Source organism: Choloepus didactylus, chromosome 3 (assembly GCF_015220235.1).
Source record: "Choloepus didactylus isolate mChoDid1 chromosome 3, mChoDid1.pri, whole genome shotgun sequence".
Lineage (NCBI taxonomy): Eukaryota > Metazoa > Chordata > Mammalia > Pilosa > Megalonychidae > Choloepus > Choloepus didactylus.
Genome location: NC_051309.1, coordinates 81,119,392 through 81,144,383, shown reverse-complemented (window position 1 = coordinate 81,144,383; position 24,992 = coordinate 81,119,392). Strand labels below are relative to the sequence as shown.

Sequence of the window (24,992 nt, the reverse complement as noted above, 5' to 3'; positions counted from 1 at the left end):
AAGCAGTCATTCTCAATGACGCGTGATTTTGCACCCACCCCCACCCACCGGGGGGGACATTTGGCTATGTCTGGTTGTTTCAAATGGAGGAGTACTATAGACATCCATTGGGTAGAGGCCATGATTTCTGCTAAACAACCTATACTCGACAGCACAGTGCCCCATGACAAAAAAAATTATCTGGCCCCAAACTAATAGTGTTAAGGTTGAAACCTCCTTTAGTTATTTCACTACACATAATTAGCATTTTATCACTTCTAGTGGAATATAGAAACCTTACTGCTATATAGGTTCCTTTATGTTGTAATTGTCTTATATATTATATCCACATACATTGCAACCACATCAAAAAAAGTTACAATTTTGGCTTTCAACCATCAAACATAAATATTTTTAAAAACGGAAAGAGTCTTAATCTGTTTATCTAGATGTATATCATTTCTGTTCTGTTTCTCCCTTGTATTAATTCTGAAGAACTTTTTTTAGATCTGCTGGCATTGAATTGTCTTCTGTTCTTCATTTGAGAATGCCTTTATTTCATTTTCATTTCTGAATTCTTGGTTGACATTTTGTTTCTTTTAGCACTTTAAAAGTGTTTCTAGTCTCCATGAAAAATCTGCTGTCATTTGAGTAGTTCTCCTATAAATAATGCATTGTTATTTGCCTTTGGTTTTTAGCAGTTTGCTTTTGATTTGTCTGGGCATGGGTATTTTGGGATTTATCCTGTTCAGAGTTTGCTGAGCTTTTTGAACCTGTAGGTTTATGTCTTTTGCCAAATTTGAAAAGTTTTCAGCTGTTATGTTTTCAAATATTTTTTTCTGTGCCATATTTTTTCTTCTCTTCTGGGACTCTGATGTCCTGAATATTAGACTTTTGGTATTGTTCCACTCCCTCCACGCCCCCCAATCTTTTCTTCTCTTGTGGTTCAGATTGAATTAGGCCTATTGCTTTATCTTCAAGTTCACTAACTCGTCTGTCATCTCTGTTGCTCATGTCTGCTATTGTGAAATTTTTGTTTATCCTATTTTTCAGTTCTAAAATTTCTACTTGCTTCTTTTGTATATCTTCTGTTTCTTTGCTGAGGCTTTGTATTTTTCCTTTTAAGAGTTTTTAACATAACTTGGTCATTTTTCTAACAGCTGCTTCAAAGTCTTTGTCAGATAATTTCAACAGCTGCATCATCTCAGCATTGGCATCCATTGATCATTCTTTCCCATGTTTTGATATTTTCCTAGTTCTTTGTATGCTGAGTTATTTTGCTTAATATCTTGGACATTTTGAATATTATGGAGAATGTTGAGATATTTTTGTTTTTATAGGCAGTTGGCTCCTGTTGGGTTCAGTTCCCAGATTCTGACTGGCTTTCTGTGGTTCGTGGTTTCAGTATAAGTTCCATTTTTCAAAGCCTTTGCTGTGCTATTTAAATCTGTACCATGTGTGCCATACTGTGACCTGTCAGGGGCCTGGGCAGTGGTCTGTCTCCTACATCACTTCTCAAAGTGTGTGGTATGCTGTTTATGGTCATATCACTCACTTGAAGAAATGGTTGAGCTCAGGAATTCATAAACAAGTGTATGCAGTCGCTTTCCTGAGATCCTCCCTCAATGTAATCTTCCCAGTACTTTGCAGTCTTCCTTGGGGCTCCCCTTGTTGGTCCTCTAGAAGGCTGGGGTTTTATTTACCCTGCTCTTCTGTGTACTTCCTGCAAGTCTGCCTATATCTAGGGCCTAGTAGTGAGAGGACAGGGAGAGAAAGAAAAGTAACTGAGCTTTGCCCCCACCCTCTTTCAACTACTGCACTTCCACTGGGATAGGAAGTTTCCCTCCTTCAGAATTTTAGGCTTCTGCAGGCCCCCATGCTTTCTTCCACAGGATTGAAGAACTGGGGCAGAAAAGAACAGAGAAAATGAAATAAAAACAAAGGATTTCCCCTACTCTCAGCAACCCCCAACCTTTATCTCCTTATACCAGAAATAGCAGGCTTCTCCTGGGGTTCTTTGTCAGTGCTGATACTCACTTGTAAATTTTAAATTGTACTGAAACCAGAGCAGGGGATTCCAGAGGGGGAAGTAAAAAATGGTAAACTCACTGCAGTGAGTGGTACTTCAAATTCAGGTCTTCTCCAATCATTTTACTACTATTTATTTTTCAGTCTTAAAATAGTTGTTTCATGAGTTCTGTCCAGTTTTTATAGCTGTATTCAATGACAGAGATAGAGTGGCACACAACCAGGCGGGTTGGCTCTGACAGCGTGCCGCAGTGGATACCTCTCACCCCGATCTGTCTTAGTTCTTTGTAGATCTTTATTCTTCCACAACAGTTTCAGAGTCCACTTGTCAAAAAGCTAGAATTTTTGTTGGGAATTTCCTTAACTGTAGATTAATTTGTGGAGAGTTGAATCTTAATTTAAATCATTCCATCAGTGAGCTAAGAGACTAAGAATGTCTCAGTCATTCAGGTCTTTTTATAATTGAAATAATTTAAAATTATCCTCTTTAAAAATCTTGTGCATTCTTTCTTAAGTCCTAGATTGTTTTAATGTTTGTCAATATTGTGAAAGATAATGTTTCTCTTTTTTTTCCTTCTTAAGTTATTACTGGTATAGAAGTACACTATAATTAATTTTGTTCAGGAACTCCTGCTGAATTTTCAAAACTGGGATGGGAAGGTACCTAGGTTATATAATATAAAACATGATCAACTAATTTAGTCCCTCCAGCATGGCCTAAGGTGTGAAATTTCCTTAAAAAGTGTTATGAGCAGGCAGGCATGCTAAAATATGTCTTATACAATCTTCCTATCCTGTTTCTTACAACATTTTAGTATAAGCCAATAGCACAGAATAATGAATTATGCTAGGAACAGTTCTGGTATTAACCCTGATTGGGCAACTTTAATGAAATGGTGGGGTTTTTAACTCAGCCTTTAAGGTTAAGACTTCATAAGGCAAAACAGTGGGGTTTTATGCTAAGGTGAGGCAAAATTACAGATCTAAAGGCATAAAAATGTATTGGGTTGTGTAATTAATATCTTTTCCTTTTTCTCTCCACTCTGATCATTCCCTCCAGGTATTTCTAACAGTTAATATTGGACCATCCTTTCTGGCAGTAGTTAGATTCAGGTCTAATTGTCTGTTAAGGCCCCTCCTGGATGTCATCATATAGATCTTAACTTTTCCCATTCATGGTCTACTTGGTGGCTCTATTCCATAATATTACCTCAAAGTCCTTAATTATTCTGAAATATTTTATTTTTCCATACTCTTTGCCAAATCTTTGAGTACTACTTTTAAACTTTTAAATGTTGTAAAGGGAAGAAAGTTTTTAAAAGCAGGTTTAAAAGGAAAGATTTTATATTTTGAGAGATGAATTTTAGGCTTACCTTAGAATTTGACTTTGCATCTAGGTGTAACTGATAAATAGTTGTGATATCTATACTTGATTTACCTCAAAAAAATTTTTTTACAGATCATATCTGAAGATATTAGTGAGTTACAGAAGAATCAGACTACAACTATGGCCAAAATTGCACAATACAAGAGGAAACTCATGGATCTTTCCCATAGAACCTTACAGGTAATAATTTGGATTTTTTTTTTTCAGGGTTTATATTAAAACTTTTCACCTCTACAGAAAGGTTAACATTTTGCCACATTTGTTTTAATTTTTTTTCTTTTTTTTTCTTTTCCTTTTTTCCTTCTTTTCCTTTTTCTCTTTTGGTGTATCTTTCATCTTTTGGAAGTAAGTTGTAGACGTTGTGACACTTGGAAATTCCATAATATCTAACATCCAGTCCATATTCAAATTCCCCTAGTTATCTCAAAAATGTCTTTTATAACTTTCTTCTTTTTTCTAATCCAACCAATGTTCATTTGAGTTTTATGTTTATATAGGCTTTTTAAATCTGAAAGAATCCCCTTACTGTGTGTGTATATTTTAATGACACTGAATTTTTCAAGAGTCTGGGCCAGATTTCTTATATAGTACCTCCATTCTGGATTTGTCTGATTATTTTTTCATGATACCTTTTAATTTTTTCCTCTTACCTTTATTTCCTATAAACTGGAAATTAGATTTGGGATTCACATTAAACATTTTTGGCAAGAATGCTTCATAGGTGGTGATGTATATTTCATGTTGTGTTACATCACTAAGCACATAATTTTAGGATGTTTCCTATTAGTAGTGCCAAGTTTGATCATTTGGTTAAAGCAGGAATTGCCAGATCTCTCCTTTGTAATTAGAAAGGAATCAGTAGGATAATACTTGGGCACTATGTGAACAGTGCTATTCCCAAATTACCTTTCATTTGGTGTTTTAGTATTTACATTGATGAACCTTGCCTGATTCACTTATTACATTGGGATTCACAAAGTGATTTTATAATTCTTTCATTCCTTCTATATTTATTAGCCTGCATTTTTTGCATAATGAAGCTTTCCTTTAATGTGGAATAATTGTAAAAGCAAATATAACATTTAAAAGTTCATTCCAGTTTATTTCAGTTAAAAACAAGCAAAATTAATTCTGTCTATGGATTCATCCATTCTGGATATTTCATATGAATGGAATCATATAATAGATGGTCTTTCGTGATTGGCTTCTTTCATATAGCATGTTTTCAGGGTTCATCTATGTTGTAGCATATCTTAGCACTTCATTTTTTTACTGTTGAAAAATATTCCACTGTATGAGTATATCACATTTTACTTATCCATTCATCAGTGGATGGACATTTTGGCTGTTTCCACTTTTTTTTCTATTATGAATAAAGTCGTTATGAACAGTTATGTACAAGTATTTGTGCGGACATATACTATCATTTCTCTTGGGTATATATTGAGGAGTGGAATTGCTGGGGCACATGGTAATACTGTTGAATTTTTTGAGGAACTGCCAAACTGTTTTCCAAAGCAGCTGCATCATTTTGCATCCCCATTTGTTTGCTTGTTTATTTTGTTTTCAAAGTGGACAGTCATTGGCATTTACTATAAATTGACCGTGTGCATTCATCACCACAGTCATTTTAGAACATTAACTATAAATTGACTGTGCATTCATCACCACAGTCAATTTTAGAACATTTATTACACCAAAAAGAAAAACCCCATACTCCTTAGCAGTAACCTCTCAATCCTTCTATCCTTCCCAGCCCTATGTAACCACTAATCTAATTCTGAATCTAGATTTATTTATATTTACATTTTATATGTATGGAATCATATAATATGTAGTGCTTTGTGTCTGGTTTCTTTCACTTAGCATAATGTTTTTGTTTTAAAGTTGTTTTTTTTTCAAATTAGAGAAACTGTAGGTTTACAAAACAGGCATGTAAAAAATACAGCGTTCCCATGTACTCACCTATTGTTGACCCTTTGCATTAGTGTAGTACCGTTTTTACAGGTGGTAAAAGAATATTAAAATACTACTGTTAAACTATAGTCCATAGTTTACATTAGGTGTATTCTTTTCCACATACCACACTATTATTAACACCTTGTGATAGTTTCATGCATTTGTTATAATTCATGAAAGAACATTTTTATATTTGTACTATTAACCACAGTCCATCATCCACAACAGGGTTCACTGTTATACAATCCCATGCTTTATCTTTTTTTTTTTTTTTTTAATTCAATTCAGTTTTATTGAAATACATTCGCACACCATATAATCATCCATGGTATACAATCCACTGTCCACAGTATGATAACATAGTTATGCGTTCATCACCACAATCTATCTCTGAACATTTTCCTTGCATCAGAAAGACCCAGAACAAGAATAAAAAATAAAAGTGAAAACAGAACACCCAAATCATCCCCCCATCCCACCCCATTTGTCCTTTAGTTTTTAATCCCCATTTTTCTACTCATCCATACACTAGATAAAGGGGGTGTGATCCACAAGGTCTTCACAATCACACTGTCACCCCTTGTAATCTACATTATTATATAATTGTCTTCAGGAGTCCAGGCTGCTGGGTTGGAGTTTGGTAGTTTCAGGTATTTACTTCTAGCTATTCCAATACATTAAAGCCTAAGAGGTGTTATCTATATAGTGCATAAGAATGTCCACCAGAGTGACCTCTCGACTCCATTTGAAATCTCTCAGCCACTGAAACTATTTCGTCTCATTTTCCCATGCTTTATCTTTTAACTTTCCTTCTAGTAACATACATAACCCAAAACTTCCCCTTTCAACCACATTCACAAACATAATTCAGCGCTGTTAATTACACTCATAACAATGTGCTACCATCAGTACTATCCATTTCCAAACATTTACAATCAACCTAAATAGAATTCTGCAAAAATTAAGCATCAGCTCCCCATTCTCCACCCTGGAAACCTGTATTCTAGATTCTAACTATGAGTTTTCTTACGATAATTAGTTCATATCAGTGAGATCATACAATATTTGTCCTTTTGTGTCTGGCTTATTTCACTCAACCTGACATCCTCAGAGTTCATCCATGTTGTTGTCTGTATCAGGACTTCATTCCTTGTTACAGCTGAACAATATTTCATCGTATGTTTATACTGCATTTTGTTGATCCATTCATCAGTTGATGGATACTTGGATTGCTTCCATCTTTTGGCTATTGTGAATAATGCTGTTACGAACATCACTGTGCAATTATGTGTTTGAGTCCCTGCTTTCAATTCTTTTGGGTATATACCTGGAAGTGAGATTGCTGGGTCATATGGTAGGTCTATACTTAGCTTTCTGAGAAGCCGCCAAACTGTCTTCCACAGAGGCTGCATCATTTTATATTGTCACCAGCAATGAATGAGTGTTCCTATTTCTCACATTGTCTCCAACGCTTGTTATTTTCCTTTTTTTTTTTTTTAAATAGCAGCCATTCTAATGGGTGTGCTCATTGTGGTTTTGATTTGCATTTCCCTAATGGCTAATGATGTTGACCATCTTTTCATAAGCTTTCTGGCCATTTGTATATCTCCTTTGGAGAGATGTCTAGTCAAGTCTTTTGACTATTTTTTAATTGGGCTGTTTGTCTTTTTGTTGTTAAGTTGAAGGATATTCTGGATATTAAACCTTTATTGGTATGTGGTTTCCAAATATTTTCTCCCATTGTATAGGTTGTTATTTTACTTTCATGATAAAAGTACTTTGAGGCACTAAAGTTTATAATTTTGATGAGGTCCCATTTTTTTCTTTTCTTGCTTGTGCTTTGGGTGTGAAGTCTATAAAACACTGCTAAAAGAAATGAAAGAAGACCTAAATAAATGGAGACATTCCATGTTCACAGATTGGAAGACTAAATATTGTTAAGATGTCAGTTCTACCCAAGTAGATTCCCTAAATGCAAAATGAACATTTTTTGGAGTGTCCCACTTTTCTGAATTGATCTTATCTTACTCCCTGGGGCAGGATACCAAAGAAAAAAAATTTTTTAAGGGAGTTAAACTGAACTGTGAGACTGGAGAGTCTCAGAAATGAAAAGTGTAAGGAAAATGGGGCACTGAGTGAGGGAGCAAATTTAAATAAGAGAAGCTGGGAAGAAAATTCTGCATGACAAAAACAGATCAAGATTCCCAGAGACAGAACAGAGAAAAGGAAACTTCATCCTGGAGTGAAACAACTGCACAAAAAGTGCAATCTTAAAAATTGTACCACATATCCAGTTCATGAATCAAAGAGCAGCTGAGAAAATCTGATCACTAAAACTCAGGCTACTCTAAAGGTCCAGAATAAGTTGGACCAAGCGTCACTGAAGAGCATTAGCACAAAGCCAATCAACAGTAAAACCCTAGACAAGAGGGAGAAACTGAACTTCAGAGTTAACTTATCAAGATAATCAGATGCCTAGACATCAGTAAAAAATTACTAGCCATACTAAAAAAACAGGAAGATATGGCTCAGACAAGGGAACAAATTAAAACTTCAGAGGAGACAGAATTTGGAACTAATCAAAGAAGTTCAAACAAATCCAAATCAATTCAAGGAAATAAAGGACTATATATAAAGAGATAAAAGATATTGAGGAGACAATGTATGAGCATGAAGAAGAATTTGACAGTATAAAAAGAAACAACAAATTATGGGGATGAAAAGCACAATAGTAGAAATTTAAAATACACTAGAGGCATAGAACAGAAGATTTGAGCAGACAAAACAAAGAATCCAAGAATTAGAAGACAGGGCAATCAAAATCATATAGTCAGAAGAAGAGGTAGAGAAAGGAATAGAAAAAATTGAGCATGTCCCAGGGATTTAAGTGACAGCACAAAGCACACAAACATACACGTTGTGGGTGTCTCAGGAGAAGAGAAGGGAAAAGGGGCAGAAAGAATAGTGAGGAAATAATGACTAAAAATTTCCCAACTGTTATGAAAGACATATACATGTCCAAGAAGCGCAGTGTACTTCAAACAGAATAAATCCTAATCCTAACCTACTCCGAGACACATATGAATCAGAGTGTCAAAGGCCAAAGATAACTAGAGAATTCTGAAATCAGCAAAAGAAAAGTGATTCATCACATACAAGGGATCCTCAATAAGACTAAGTGCTGATTTCTCATCAGAAACCATGGAAGTGAGGACACAGTGGTATATTTAAGGTACTGAAAGAGACAAACTGCCAGTCAAAAATACTTTATCCAGGAAAACAGTGGCAAAACAGCCCTTCAAAAATGTGGGAGGGTTTAAAATATTCACAGTTAAACAGAAACTGAGTGGGTTTGTCAACAAAAGGCCTACTATACAAGAATTACTAAAGAGAGTTCTGCCAGTTGAAAGGAAAAGACAGAAGAGAATGACTTGTACTATGAAGAAATGAAGATTCAGAGAATATTTCTGCTATGAAGCTAAGTTGGTATCATTACAAATTAGTAGGTTATAGATGTACGATGTGTGATGTAAACTCCAGGATAAGTACTTTGAAAATATACAGAAACAGAAATGAGAAAGGGGTTGGATACATCACAAAAGATCAACTAAACAGAAAGGTAAGGTTGCAATAAAGGAAAGGAGAGACCGAAAAAAAAAATGACATAATAAAACCAAAGGACAAAATGGTTGAAGTACTGCCTTTACAGTATTAACACTGAATGCTGATGAATTAAAGTCACCGATCAAAAGACACAGATTGGCAAAGTGGATTAAAAAGCATGATCAACTTTATGTTGTGTACAAGAGACTCACCTTAGACCCCAAAACATAAATAGGTTAAGTGAATGATTGGAAAAAGATATTCCATGCAAATAGTAATCAGAAAATAGCTGGGGTAGCTATAATAATATACTAATACCAGTCAAAAGCTGTTATAAGAGACAAAGGACAGTATGTTATCAACAAAAGGACCAATCCACCAAGAAGAAATAACAATCATAAATATTTATGCACCTAACCATGGTGCCTCAAAATATATGAGGCAAACACTGGCAAAACTGAAGGGAGAAATAGACACCTCTACAATAATAGTTGGAGATTTCAATACACCACTCTCATCAAGAGATAGAACATCTAGATGGAAGACCAATAAGGAAACAAACTGCTTGAATAATATGGTAAATGAACTAGACCTAACAGACATATAATGATCACCCCAAAACAGCAGGATATGCATTCTTCTCAAGTGCACATGAGAAGGATAGATGACAAATTGCATCACAAACAGGTCTCAATAAATGTAAAAAGCTAGAAATTCTACAAAGCATCTTCTCTGACTACAGTGGAATGAAGCTGGAAATCAGTAACAGGTGGAGAACTGGAAAATCCACAAATATATGGAAGCTAAATAACATATTATTAAATGATCAGTGGGTCAAATCATAAATGGCAAAGTAATTCAGTAAATAATTTTGAGATGAAGGAAAATGAGAAAATGCACAGGCAGCCATGAGGGGGAAATTTGTAGCCCAAGATGCTTACATTAAAAAAGAAAGAGCTAAAATCAAAGACCTAACTGCACTCCTGAAGGAACTAAGAACAGTAAACTAATCCCATAGCAAGCAGGAGGAAAGAAATAACAAAGATTAGAGTAGAAATAAGTATAATTGAGAATTAAAAAACAATAAAAAGTAACAAAACCAAAAGTTGGTTCTTTGAAAAGATCAATAAAATTGAGAAACCCTTAACTAGATTGATAAAGACAAAGAGAGAGAAGATGCAGATAAATAATCAGAAATGAGAGGGAGGACATTACTACTGATCCCACAGAAGTAAAAGGGACCATAAAAGCATACTGTGAACCACTGTCTGCCAACAAAATAGACAACTTTGAAGAAAAGGACAAATTCCTAGAAACAGCCTAAACTGATTCTAGAAGAATTAGAAGACCTCAACAGATCAGTCACAAATAAAGAGATTGAATCAGTGTCACAGCCCAAGGGGGCTTTGCTAGTCAAGAGACCAAAGAATACACTGAGCATTTTCTGAAACATGAACTTTATTTGGGGCTTACTCACAGAGAGGTTTACTCACAGAGAGGTGGAAATCAGCAGAAATCAAACAACTTTTTTCTCGCCAGCAGGTAGCGCTTTTGCAGGGAAGTTGGCCACACAATTGAAAAAGGACAGCAAGCCAGTTTTAAGGGTTTAAGACAAAGACATTCCTAAGGGTGGAAGGGCATCCTGTTACATGAGAGTGATGCAGGAAGGAAAGAATTATAGGATGGGGCTTTGTAAATAACCACAAGAGTGATAACACTTAGGGGCCAGGAAGCAGGTAGACTAGATTAACATTCTTGCTCTTTCCTGAGACCAAGAGTTTCTCATCTACTGCTTACTTCCTGTTTAAAGTTACAATTTACCCTTTTTCTCTTTACTGGCTTACAAAGATGATAGGTTAAACATTAGCTACCTAGGTCATGCAGACTGCTGTGTGCCAAGGTCTGCAGGCCTGTTTTGTTCAGGCCATGGGCTGCCACAATCAGTCATCAAAATCCTCCCAACAAATAAAAGCACAGGATCAGATGGCTTCACAGGTGAATTCTACCAGTCATTCTAAAGGAATTATTGCCAATCCTGCCAAAACTCTTCCAAAAAATTGAACAGGAGGAAATACTACTCAGCTCATTGTATAAGGCCAACATCATCCTAATACCAATGCCAGATAAAGATACCTCAAGAAAAGAAAATTACAAATAGCTCTTATACAGATCCTCAACAAAAGACTTGCAAACCGAATTCAAGGGCACATTAAAATAATTACACCATGGTCAGGTGGGATTTATCCCAGGTATGCAAAGATAAGGGAAATACATGAAAAACCCACAGCTAACATCGTACTCAGTGGTTAAAGACTGGAAGCTTTCCCTCTAAGATCTGGAACAAGACAAGGATGACCACTGTCATCACTGTTATTCAACATTGTCCTAGAAGTTAGGAAGAAAAAGAAATGTAAGCCATTCAAATTGGAAAAGAAGAAGTAAAACTTGCTCTATTTGTAGATGACATGATCCCAATATACAGAAAATCCTGAGAAATCAACAACAGAGGTACCAGAGTTAATAAGTTAATTCAGCAAAGTGGCGTGGTACAATATCAAACCCCCAAATCAGTAGCATTTCTATACACTAGCAATGAACAATCAGAAGATGAAATCAAGAAAAAAAGAAAAAGTTAAACTTACTATAGCAACTAAAAGAATCAGATATCTAGGAATAAATCTAACCAAAGCTATAAAGGACTTGTACACCGAAAACTACAAAACATTGCTAAAAGAAATCAAGACATAAATAAATGGAAGGACATTCTGTGTTTATGGATTGGAAGACCAAATATCATTAAGATATCAATTCCATCTAAAGCGATTTAGATTCAACGTAATCCCACTAAAAAATCCAACAACCTTCCTTGCAGAAATGGAAAAGCCAGTTACCACATTTATTTGGAAGGGTGAGGGGCCCCAAATAGCCAAAGCCATCTTGAAAAAGGAGAATGAAATTGAAGGACTCATACTTCCTTAACTTTAAACGTATTAAAAAGCCACAGTAATCAAAACAGCATGGTATCAGCACAATAACAGACATGTAGACCAGTGGAATGGAATTGAGAGTTCAGAATTCAACCCTCACATTTATGGTCAACTGATTTTTTTTTGTTATTGTTGAGTTTTAAGTTTTATTCACATCTTAATGTGATATTCTGTTACAGTATATAATGCTTATTGTGTATATATCCAGCACTAAGGCAGACATTTCTAAATCTCAGACTGACCTTTCAAGGTGGGTATTTTTACCCTCATTTAACAGTTTAAGAAACCGAAGTTTAGGGAGATATATAGGCTCACCTAAGGCCACAATGTAGTTTAACAGAGGCCTGCCTGATTTAAAAATTCAATCCCATTCTACTCCGGTAGATCTCAACCAGTGGTGTACACTTTTAATTATCTGGGGAATTTTAAAAAAATGAAATTTATTTAAATTAAATTTACTCAAAGAAATACATATAAATAGTTCAAAAAAATAAAATAATACTATTAGGTAGTGAAATACAGCGTTCCTCTGCTTTTTCTCTACTTCCCCTGATTTCCTTTCTCCATAGACAACTACGTTTATCGTAGCTATTTATTATTGTAGTTACCTCCATTTTTCTAAATACCATGTCTATACAGTTTTTTTTTGGACAGTTTTTTATATTAGATTTTGATTGACTCTCCCCAATTACATACACACCTTGCCCTTCTCCTGTTTTCCCATTGTTACATAATCATTTCTTGTTAAATCAGTATTCAGTGTTTACAAAATAATGACCGACTTTATATGACTAGTATTATTCACAGTTGAGGTCTGCAGTGTACTTCATTAACAACTTTTCACTTTTCCTGGGGGTTACAATCACCTTAATTTTGCTTTTTTCATGTTTTAAATCTACACATCATTAATTTACCTCCAAACTCTGGAAAACAAAAAATCTCTTATTTGTACATTCAAATGCAAAGACGTTCTCTTAACAATTTTTCTTTTTGAGACATCCCACCTGAACTCTCCTTTACGCATTTCCTGTTGATGTCATGCAATTCTCCCCTACTCTCCTCCCTCTTTAATATAGTTATATACTACTTTAGACTTGTGGCTACTGTTTAAGTACTAAAACATGTCTTTTTTTCCTTCAACAATACCCAGTACCTCTTAACTTCCCACTTTATAAGAATACCACAATTATTCCATTAATTTTTTCTCCTCCCCCCTTCAATATCTCCACTTGTGAACCCTAAATTTCTACATTATCAAAGTTGAGAACATTTGCATTCAACTTTGTAACTATAATTAAGTATTCCCTTAAAAGATGAGAAACAGCATTTACATTGTTAGGATTATTTAAATGTGAGTCATTGAACACCCAAACTTTGACTGCATTCCCTTCTCTCTGGCTCCAAAGGTCTTGATATTGTCCTTGAAACAGCTGTTCATAGGGATGATGAAATAGAGTTCACTTTCTTACTGTCCTACCACTATTAGAAATCATAGCATTTTATGTTGCTTGGTATTTGGAGAATCCCTTTCCCGTAAGTTTTGTTTTCACCTGATTGTTGATGTTTACTCTTGTGGGATGAAGAAATACATAATACCACATCATATCCTTAATTTCTTCATCTTATTTCTCATTCATTGTGTTGCTTACAATCCAATCCAAAATTCCTGAAGTGTACTGGTTTCCTCATGGTTTGGGCCATGAGTTTGTTGTACACATAAAAAACTTTTTTCTAAAAAGTTTAGCATCTTCCCTTTTTTATAATGCTCCCTGTGCCCTTTGTCACATCCTTAAGTTTCTCCTGTTTCTATTTTAAGTTTGCACGGCTTCTTAAATATTTCTGTGGGTCTTAATTTAAATTCTCTGCTTCCAGAATCGCATAATTCCTCTCTCTTGTCCCTGCAAGCAGTTTGTGATGGTCAGGAGAGCCAACGCCAACCGGGAATCTCGCGAGACTGTAGGGCTTCCCACTGGCAGGGCCACTTAGCTGTCAGGTTACTGGTGGGTGTGCCATCAAGCCAGCAATTTAATCAGGGCTCTAAAACTATACCTGCAAGTGTATATTGAGGATCATGGATCCTGCGACATAGAATTATGGAAAGTTCATGCACAGCTGCTAGTCCAAGTTGAAGGCAAGAGGGGTTCAAGAGAGTCCCTTGCAAAAGACTTTGTAGGAGCCGGAGGCTGTGGTCAAGCCCAAGGCCTTGACGGCCAAGGCCAGCAAAGCCTCCATCGTGATCATGGACTCCGCATCACTGCCCGCCCAACGCCTGGAGCCCGGTAGCCCGGTTCTTCGCAGAGGGTCCCCTGCAAGTCGCTGACTGAGAGCCGGGACAGGGAGAGGCTGGGGACTATACTGCTGCTGAGCTCAGACCTGCACTTCTTGTCCAACTGATTTTTGACCAGTGGGCTAAGACCACTACTCGGGAAAGAGTAGTTTCTTCAACAAATCACGCTGGGAGAACTGGATATCCATATGCAAAAGAATGAATCACACCATATACAAAAATTAACTCAAAATGGATCAAAAGTCTATTTATAAGAACCAGGCTTATAAAACTCCTTGAAGAAAATGTAGGGAAGCATCTTCAGGACCTTGTGTTAGGCAGTGGTTTCTTACACTTTTCAACCAAAGCACAAGCAAGAAATTAAAAAATAGATAAATGGGACCCTCATCAAAATAAGTTTTTATGCCTCAAAGTTCTTATCGTGAAAATAAAATGACAGCCTACACAATGAAAGAAAATATTTGGAAACCAGGTATCCAGTAAGGATTTAAATCCAGAATATATAAAGAATCCTTCATCTCAACAAAAAGACAAATTCAGTTTAAAATTGGAAATGTCTTGAATAGACATTTCTGCAAGGAAGCTCTACAAATGGCCAAAAAAGCACATTAAAAGTGCTCATCATTATTAGCGATTAGGGAAATTCAAATCAAAACCATAATGAGGTACCATTTCACACCCATTAGTATGACTACTGTTAAACATAAAATTACAAGTTTGGAGAGCAAGTGGAGAAATAGGAACCCACATTCATTGTCAGTGGGAATGTAAAATGGTGCAGCCTCTCTGAAAGACAGTATGGCAGTTCTTCAGAAAGTTATTTACCATATAATCTGGCAATCCCACTTCTGGGTATATACCCAGAAGAATTTAAAGCAGGGACTCAAACAGAATATTTGCACACCAATGTTCATGGTGGCATGATTCACAATTGCCAAAAGATGGAAGTAACTCAAGTGTCCATAAACTGATAAATGGATCAACAAAATGTTGTGTGTGTGTATATATATAACTTATGTGTATATATAAAACAAAATGTGTGTCTATATATACACGTTATATATGTACACAATGTATATATACATATATACAATTATGTATATATACTTATATACAATTGTGTGTGTGTATATATACACACACACAATGGAAATATTCCACTGTAAAAAGAAATGAAGTTCTCATATGTGCAACAAAATGGATTAACTTTGAAGACGACATATTGAGTGAAATAAACCAGCCACGAAAAGACAAATATTTTATGCTGTCACTGATATGAAATGATTAGTGTAAGTATACTCACAGAATCAGAATCTTGTATTCAAGGTTACCAGGGGACAAGGTAGGAGTAGAAATAGGGAGTTAAGACTTAAAATATACAAAGTTTCTATTTGAGAGGATGGAAAAGTTGTGGTGATGACATAGTACAACATTATGAACAAAATTAACAGCACTAAATTATAAATTTGAATGTGATTAAAAGGGGAAATGTTAAGTCATATATGTGGTACTAGGATAAAAATGTTTTTAAAAAATCCATGGAATTGCACATGAACAGTGACCTGTGAGTTAAACCATGGACTACAGTTAATAGTACAATTATAAAAATGTGCTTTCATGAAATGTATCACATATACCACCCCCACGCAAGGTGTTCATAATAGAGTGGAATATGAGAATCCTATATTTTATGCATTACTAAATAAAAATAAATATTTTTTTAAAAAAGGGAGAATAGATTAGATTACCAAAAACCAACAGCAAATATTCTAAGTGGCAAAACACTAAAATCACATCCAGGAAGTAGACACTGATACCCAATATTGTTATTATTACTTAATGTTATTACTTAATGTTCATGAAAATGACTAAGGAAATTAAATAATTAATATACCCATTGGAAGGGAGATTAACTTACCTCCTTTTTGCTGACAATATGATTGTATTCCAGAAAGCCCAAGGGAATAAATTAGTAGAATTTTTAAGCTAAGGTAGCTGGATACAAGATGTGTAAAAATTTAGCTTTTCTTTATATTACAAATGGAAATAGGAAAATATTCCATTCACTATGATGAAAACTGTAAAACAGGAATAAACGTATGCAAAAAGTACAAAATCTTAGTGTCAAATTTATGAGGAAAGTAAAAATCTGAAATAAGGTCTTTACAAATAAATAGATAAACCATATTCTTAGATGAAAAGACAGTATAAAAATAGCCACTTTCTATTCCAGATATTTAAAATGAATTCTACCCTTTTTAAAAAAATTGATTAAAATGATCTTTAAGAGGATAAATGTTTGAGACTAGCTCGTGGGAGGGGAGATGGAAGAAATGATGAGGTGGTTTATCTTACCAGATTTTAAGAGTCAATGCTAATGCAGTCATATCAAGATGGTATTGACATAGGGTTGGACATAATAGTGAATCCAGACATAGTTGCAAATATATATGAAAATTTAATGTATGTGAAAAAGATGCATACATTATTTATATTTATTTAGTAGGTTCATTTAATAAATAATGCTAGAGTACCTGGCTATCCTTCTGGAAAAAAATTGGTCATTGTATCACACCAAATAGTAAAACTGGATTAAAGTCCTAACTCTAAGAAAATTATGAGGCTATATATATAACGTAGGGATTGAGGAGACCTTTGACCAGAAAGCAACTATAAAATAAAATTTGGTACATAAGAATTAGAAAATTTTGTAGAGGAAATGATACCAGAAGCCATTTATCCGTTGGCTTTTTTTGCTGTACTGCTAATATGGATAATGTACAAAGAGATCTGTGCCGGTGTGAATGTACTGTGTCCCCCAAATGCCATTATCTTTGTGGTCTTGTGTGGGGCAGACGCTTTGGTGATGCTTAGATTTGCCTGGAATGTGCCCCACTCAGCTGTGGGTAATGATTTTGATGAGATGTTCCCCTGGAGGCATGGCCCCACCCATTCAGCGTGGGCCTTGATCAGTGGAGCTATATAAATGAGCTGACTCAGAGAGAGGGAACGGAGTGCAGCTGGGAGTGATGTTTTGAAGAGGAGCAAGCTTGCTTAGAGAGGAACGTCCTGGGAGAAAGCCGTTTTGAGGCCAGAGCTTTGGAGCAGATGCCAGCTGCCTTCCTAGCTAGTAGAGGTTTTCCGGACGCCATTGGCCATCCTCCGGTGAAGGTACCCCATTGCTGATCTGTTACCTTGGACGTTTTGTGGCCTTAAGACTGTAACTGTGTAGCAAAATAAATCCCTGTTTTATAAAAGCCTATCCATCTCTGGTGTTTTGCATTCTGCAGCATTAGCAAACTAGAACAAGATCCTATCATTTGACAAGAAAACCTGGGAATATGAACAGGGTATGTGTAAAGGCAGTTCACAGAACAGCAAATGCTAAGTAGTTCTTAACCATCAAAAGACACTCCTTTAACTTACTAGGAATTAGAGAAATGCAAATTCTAGGAAAAAATGTGAGATCCCTGTAAACCATCAGATTGGCAAAAATTCAAAGCAACAACACCTCACAGGAATGTGGGGAAATGGATTCTCTCACATGTAAGCCTGTGAATCTAAATTGTTAGGATCTTTGGGGAAAGCAATCTAGCAGCTTCTGTTAGAACCGATACACATATTTTTAAACCTAGCAATCTCATTTTGGGGGATATAGATCAGTAAATAAAGATATACATTCATATACATTAGGGCATTGTTCAGTGTTAAAACTAGAAACAATATATGCCCATCAACTGAGGAATGACTGAATAAATTATTGGTTAATAATGTATTGTGAAAGAAGAAATAACTAGGGACATTAAAAAATAAATTGAGATTAATGAAAAGGAAAAAAAAATTGTGGGATGCAGCTAGAGCTGTATGTAGAAGGAAATATGTAGCTTTATATGCTTACATTAAAATAGAAGAAAGATCTCAAATTGACAACCTAACTTTACCCTTAAGGAAGTAGAAAAAGAATAAACTAAACCCAAAGACAGCAGAGGGAGGAAATAATAACAGAGCAAAGAAAAACAAAATGGAGAATAGAAAAACAATAAAATCAAAAGTTAGCTACAGTGACTAAGGAAAAAAAGAGAAGATGCAAATAACTAAAATCAGAAATAAAAGGGGGGGGGGGATTACTACCAACCTTACAGAAATTAAAAGGATTATAAGAGAATACTGTGAACAAATGTATGCCAACAAACTAATCTAAATGAAAAGTGCAAATTCATAGAAACACAAATTACAAAAACTGATTCAATAAGAAATTTAAAATCTCTGTAGACTTTTAACAAGTTAAGAGATTGAATCAGTAATAAAAACTTCCCAACAAATAAAAGTCCAGGACCAAATTGCTTTACTGCTGAATTCTACCAAACATTAAAGAAGTATTAACGCCAATCCTACTTCAACTCTTTCAAAAACAATAGAAAAGGAAGGAACATTTCTTACCAAAGAATTATGATACAAAAGTCAAACACAGATAGCGCAAAGGATAAAAACAAAACACAACTACAGAGCAGTATGTCTTACAAATCCTCAACAAAATCCTAGCAAACTGAATCCAACAATATATTAAAAGGATTATACACCAGGACCAAATGGAATTTATCATAGGAATATGGTTAAACAAATGAAAATCAGTGTTAATGGAACAAAAGGAAAAAAATCAGTGTTAATGGAACAAAAGGAAGAAACAAAAACATGAACAGCGATTGACACAGCAAAGGCAGACTTAATACACTTCATGTTAAAAATGCTCTGCATACTAGGAATAGATCAGAACTTCCTTAACATGATAAAGGGCATTTATGAAAAAACCTACAGTTGAGAGACTGAACATCTTTTCCATAAGATGAGAACAAGACAAGGATGCCTACTTTAAGTTTTCATCACTGCTATTCAACATTGTATTGGAAGTCCTAGCCAAAGCAATGAGGAAAGAAAAGTAAACAAAAGGCATCCAAATTGGAAAGTAAGAAGTAAAACTAACTGTATTTGCAGATGATAAGATTCTATATCTCAACTCTCCCATAGAATCCAAATAAACAGACTAGAGCTAATAAATGGATTTAGCAGAGTTGCAGGCTACAAGATTAACATGCAAAATCAGTAGTTTCTCTACACCAGCAGTGAAGAATCAAAAACAGAAATTAAGGAGACAGTTCCATTTACAATAGCATCCAAAAGAATAAAATACCTAGGAATAAATTTAACTGAGGAAGTAAAAGACTTGTATCCTGAAAACTAAAAAAAAGAAATTGAAGACCAAAGTAAATGAAGGACATCTGTGTTCAATGGTCAGACGACTTAATATTGTTAGGTTGGCAATACTGAATTTTGTGAAAAAATTTACAGAATGGGAGAAAATATTTGCAAGTCATTTTTCTGATAATGGTTTAATATCCAGAATTTATAAAGAACTCTTACAACTCAACAAGAAAAAGACAAACAACCCAATTAAAAATGGACAAAGTACTTGGATAGGCATTTTTCCAAAGAAGATACACAAATGGCCAACAAGCACATGAAAGGATGTTTAACATCATTGATCATCAAGGTGATGTGTAAATCAGCACCACAGTGAGCTACCACTTCCCACTGCACTAGGAAGGCTTTAATCAAGAAAATGGAGAATAAGTGTTGGCCAGGATGTGAAGAAATTGGAACACTCTTATGTTGCTGGTAGTAATGTAAAATGGAGTAGCCACTGTGGAAAAGTTTGGCAGTTTCTCAAAAAATTAAACATAAAATTACCATATGACTCAGCAATTCCACTCCTAGGTATTTACCCAAGAGAAATGAAACCCTATGTCCACATAGAACTTGGTACATGAATGTTTATAGCAGCATTATTCGTAATAGCCAAAAGGTGGGAACAACCCAAATGCCCATCAACAGATGAATGGATACGCAAATTGTGGTATATACATCCAATGGATTATTCAGCCATAAAAGGGAACAAGATACTGATACATGATATGGTTGGATGAACCTTGAAAATATGCTGAGTGAAAGAAGCCAGGTACAAGTCATATATTGTATGATTCCCTTTATATTGTATATCTAGAATAGGTAAACCCATAAAGACAGAAAGCGTGATTAGAGGTTAGCAGGGGATGGGGGGGAGGGGAGGATGTGATTACTTATTGAATACGGGGTGTGTTTTTATGGAGTGATGAAAAAGTTTTGAAACTAAGAGAGAGGTGGTAGTTCCATTAACATTGTGAATACAGTAAATACCACTGAACTGTACACTTCAGTATGATGGTGTGTATATCATATGAATATCACCTAAAAATAAAAAAACACAATTTAACAATGCATGAAAATTTTTGCACTATTAAAAATAAAAATTAGATAATGATTTTCATGAAGTTAGGCTGAGAAAAAATGCAATATCCAATTTTTTTGAAAATTAGATAGTTACCTATAGATGTCTGAAAGATATGTGGTTATGGAACATGGGATAAATGTTTAGAGGGACTCATACTTAGTTATTAACAGGGTAGCTTGGGGTTGGTGAGTAGAAGCAAAGCAAGAAGAGATCAGTATGCCTTAAGAGATCAGTATGCCTTAAGAGATCAGTATGCAAACTACCTCACCTGATTTTACTGTATTTTTTAAGTTTAAAAATTTAATTTAAAAAAAAGACTTATTGCAGAATGGTGTCTGATATGGTTTTTTTTTAATAAAAGTTGGGAAACAAACATTCTTGGTTCCTTGTATGTATGAGCAAGGAGAAAAGTAAAGAATGCACATCAGTGTGTCAGCACTGTCTCGAGTGTGGGAGAGAGAATTTGCATTGCCTTTATATATTGTCATTCTGTTGTCTCTAACACATTGCTTTTGTAATATAATAAAAAATCAAATAAAATTAATTTTTAAAGCTCTTCAGTATTATAGACTAAATTTGTTTTTATTTAAAGAACACTTGATTTTGAAAGCTTGTGGGTAAATGTCTAAAACTGTCATTATGTTGACTATTTTCGTACTTGTTTTGGTAAAGCCATAAAAAGACCATAGTTTAAAAAAAATTTAAGTGTAAGTCTCCATACTTATGTGATAAATTGCCATATTAAAACTGACAGAAACATAATTCAAATGTTAAACTGCTAACTAAGCCCTACTAGGGGGAGTGTTAGCCTTCAACAACTGATTGTAATAAAATTACTTACATAACTGAAAAGATTCTGTTGGTATTGGTGGGTTTTCTTTTGTGATTGTATAGGTCCTAATCAAACAGGAAATTCAGAGGAAGAGTGGTTATGCCATCCAGGCGGATGAAGAGCAGTTACGAGTTCAGCTGGATACAATTCAGTGTGAACTAAATGCACCTACTCAGTTCAAGGTGAGCACTTAGAAGACCCACAAAGTTTCAGAATGCTCTCCAGGGAAAAAGTTAAATAGTCTTCAAAAAGGAATTATTTTGTATGAAGAGCATACATTCTCTTTCATCAAAACCTCATTTCCAAAGCAAACTCTTATCTGTGATGTTTTCAACTTAAATACATTTATGTTTCAAATATGTACAAGGAAGAATTGGAAAATTTTACATATTTTTTCTTGTAAAAATGGTTGGTATTGTTAGCAGTTTTGTTTTATTTTTAGGGCCGACTAAATGAATTGATGTCCCAAATCAGAATGCAGAATCATTTTGGGGCAGTCAAATCTGAAGAAAGATATTACATAGATGCAGATCTGTTACGAGAAATCAAGCAGGTAAGTCTTGTACTAGGGTGAATTCAGAGGTAGTGAAAGCACCAAAGTTCTCTAGACCCTGCTACTTCAAGTTTAAGAAGCAGCAGCAGCCTCACCTGGGATCTCTTAGAGATGCAAAATCTCAGACCCTGGGTAGGCCAGAAACACCCCTTCTGACTCAGTGCTCTTTCCCCCACCCCCAGCCCTTTCCCCATACACACACTGTGTAAAGCTTTGGGAGCTTCACAAGAACCTCTTAATGAAAGACCTGTTGAAATCATTGAGGTCAGCATATTTCCTTCAACAAAAGACAAGTATGGTGGTATTCACAGCACTTAGAGAAGGGTAGAGAAGGGATTTCATCACTGCTCAGTGATGAGTGGCAGCTTCTGCTAGTGGATTACCCAGCAATGAGGGGCAGTCCATACTCAGCTAAGTAAATAAAGGCCTCTCTGCCTGCAAAAATAGTTAATGGTAAACTTTGTGGGTTGGACAGGAAATCTGAAGGAGCCTCTTTAAAGAGCCAGGACCCTATGGCTTGATTAGGCACATACTGAGTCTCCTCTTAATTCAGTATTTGCCTCTTAATTCAGTATTGCCCAAATTTTTCCCATGTGTACCAACACCACATTTTTGCTGTTTACATTTAACACTTACATTTGTACTACTACTTACCTAATTTTTTTAATAAATTCATTTAAAAATTCTAAATCTTTGTTTTAAATAATGAGTATTTGTGAAGTCATAGGCTCTATGTGCCAGTTATTTTTCCTAATGTACCTTAAGTTAATTTGTATACTACTTAAAATCTTCCTGTGTACCAATTTGGGGGGCTCTGTCATAATGCATTTATTTTTTTAAATAAATTTGAGAAAGATGTTTTACAAAAAAAAAAAAAAATCTCAGACCCTGCATTTTATCAAGCTCACAGAGTGATCTGTATGCACATTGACATTTGAGAATCAGCTGCTATAGTTCATACCTCCCAACCTGTGAGTTACTGATGCCCTCAGCCTGCAGGGCACCTGAGTGAAGAAGGTTGGGGTGGCCAGAACCACAAACCACTTGTTTCTCTCTAAAGCTCACCTTGTATGAAAAAAGTTGGGAATACTGCTGTGGCTACTTTTCATTAGTACAAATACAGATTAATTAAGGAAAGCTGTCCTACCATGAATTGTGTCTAAGTAAAGTATATTTAAGATAGTAAACTGTTTATGGAACGTATTAGTTAGAACTGCTGGCATGACCCTGAGGATTTTAGATGGTTATAAATGTCATCAACAAATTCAATTTTATTATGGGGGTTAGAATGGTTAGTGTCATTCTACATAAAGTAATACTTGTTTGACTCCTAGGTTCTTGGAAAGTGTTCATACCCTGAGTTATCTTCATTGTAAATATTTGCAACAAAACTGAGAAAGAATACAGCAAGTTGTAATAAAGAGCTATTATTAAAGAGCTTATGTATGAAAACTACAATAAAATTGGGAGTAATATAAGCACCTACCTTCCTAAAATAATGAAATGCAGTATATTGTTTTGGTATTGAATCCTGGCTCATCACCTAGTGATATTGAACACATACCTGTGTCAATTTCCTTATCTGTAAAGTAGATGTGAAAATGGTACCCAGAAAGGTGCTCGAAAGGATTTTAAATGAGTTAATAATTGTGACACTCTTATAATACTGCTCACACACATGGGAAGGACTCTTATAAAGGTTAGCAACTGTAGTTGTCATCACCATTACCATCACTATGTACTTTGCATTTCAAAACATGAGAATTCCCACTTAACAGAATGATCATTCTGCTAGTCATCTGTATTAAATGCCTTTGAATTAATATCATACCCGTGTTTTTTAATCAAAGGTTGATAAAAGGAATGGCTATCTGAAAATACATATCTGCATCTTCTGTAAAAATTGCTGCTGAAAATATTGCTCATTATTTGTCTGATTTTATTGCCCTTCAGAGTATGTTTTTTACTATAGGTCATCCAGAAGTTTTCTTAGCAAAAGATGTAGTTTAAGTGTTTAAATATGTATGCCCACTATATATGGAACAAATTTACTAGGTACTGTATTGCTAGTAAAAAAGTGAAAAATGGAATCCTTTCCTGGGAGTAGCTTGCAATTTACTGATGTATTAATTTGGTTTTCTTTAATTCATTCTAGCATTTGAAACAACAACAGGAAGGCCTTAGCCACTTGATTAGCATCATAAAAGATGATCTAGAAGATATAAAGTTGGTAGAACATGGATTGAATGAAAGCATCCATATCAGAGGTGGTGTCTTCAGTTGACAATTCACAACCTTGTGTTGGAGATTTAAGACATTCATCCTCTTATTGCATTAGGCCTTCCTTAAGAATAAAACTGACCACATGGAGGAAATAAAAAAAAGAAACAACCCTCTCTTGGCTTGTTTTCTGAGAAGGTTACTTAATAAATTATTGTTCATCAAATCCGAAATAAGTTACCTCACAGCTCTTCAAAGATAGCTTTGAAAGATTTATATCTAAAAGCTGTATCTACTTTTAAAAAGAGAAGTACATAATTACCAAATAGTACTATTGTACATTTTTACAACAGCATTGTTCTTAAAAATAATCAGTGTTTAATAATTATTCTCCATAAGCCTGTACTCTACTTTCCATAGCAAGTAAATATGAACTGTCTACTTTGCACATAGCAAAAATTGTATAATTACTTGGATGTTGGCGACTTGTACTTCACAATGTAAATGTACATCTGTTTTTATATTTGTGTATTCATCTATGGGAGGAGTAAAGAAAATCCAAGAGTATTTAATGATTAATGTGGTTTTCTTTTCATTCTATAAAGATTTTAAAATATATTTTTGTATTATTTTACTTATTTGGAATTTACAGAACACAACTAGGCAATTAGGATATGACAAAATCACTTATCATTTTTGTAATCTTTTTGTTTTTTAAATCTTATTTCTAAAAAAGGAAAACAAATAAATTCTTGATTTGTAATGACTTTTATATAATTCTGTCTGGGTGTTTTGTTTACTTGGCTTTTGGAAAATGACAATTCATGTCCAC

General features: G+C 34.9%; 1 protein-coding gene across 2 annotated transcripts in view; it reads left to right on the top strand.

Annotated features, from left to right (window-relative positions):
• Positions 1-24,727, top strand: part of NUP54 (nucleoporin 54) — a 49,928-nt gene extending 25,201 nt beyond the window's left edge. For both annotated transcript variants that reach the window (XM_037830015.1, XM_037830016.1), the window contains 4 exons: positions 3,467-3,574; positions 21,450-21,569; positions 21,830-21,940; positions 24,096-24,727. In XM_037830015.1, coding sequence (XP_037685943.1) covers positions 3,467-3,574; positions 21,450-21,569; positions 21,830-21,940; positions 24,096-24,224 — 468 coding nt within the window. In that variant the 3' untranslated portion in view covers positions 24,225-24,727. The remainder of the gene's footprint in view (positions 1-3,466; positions 3,575-21,449; positions 21,570-21,829; positions 21,941-24,095) is intronic.
• The last annotated feature ends 265 nt before the right edge of the window (positions 24,728-24,992 follow it).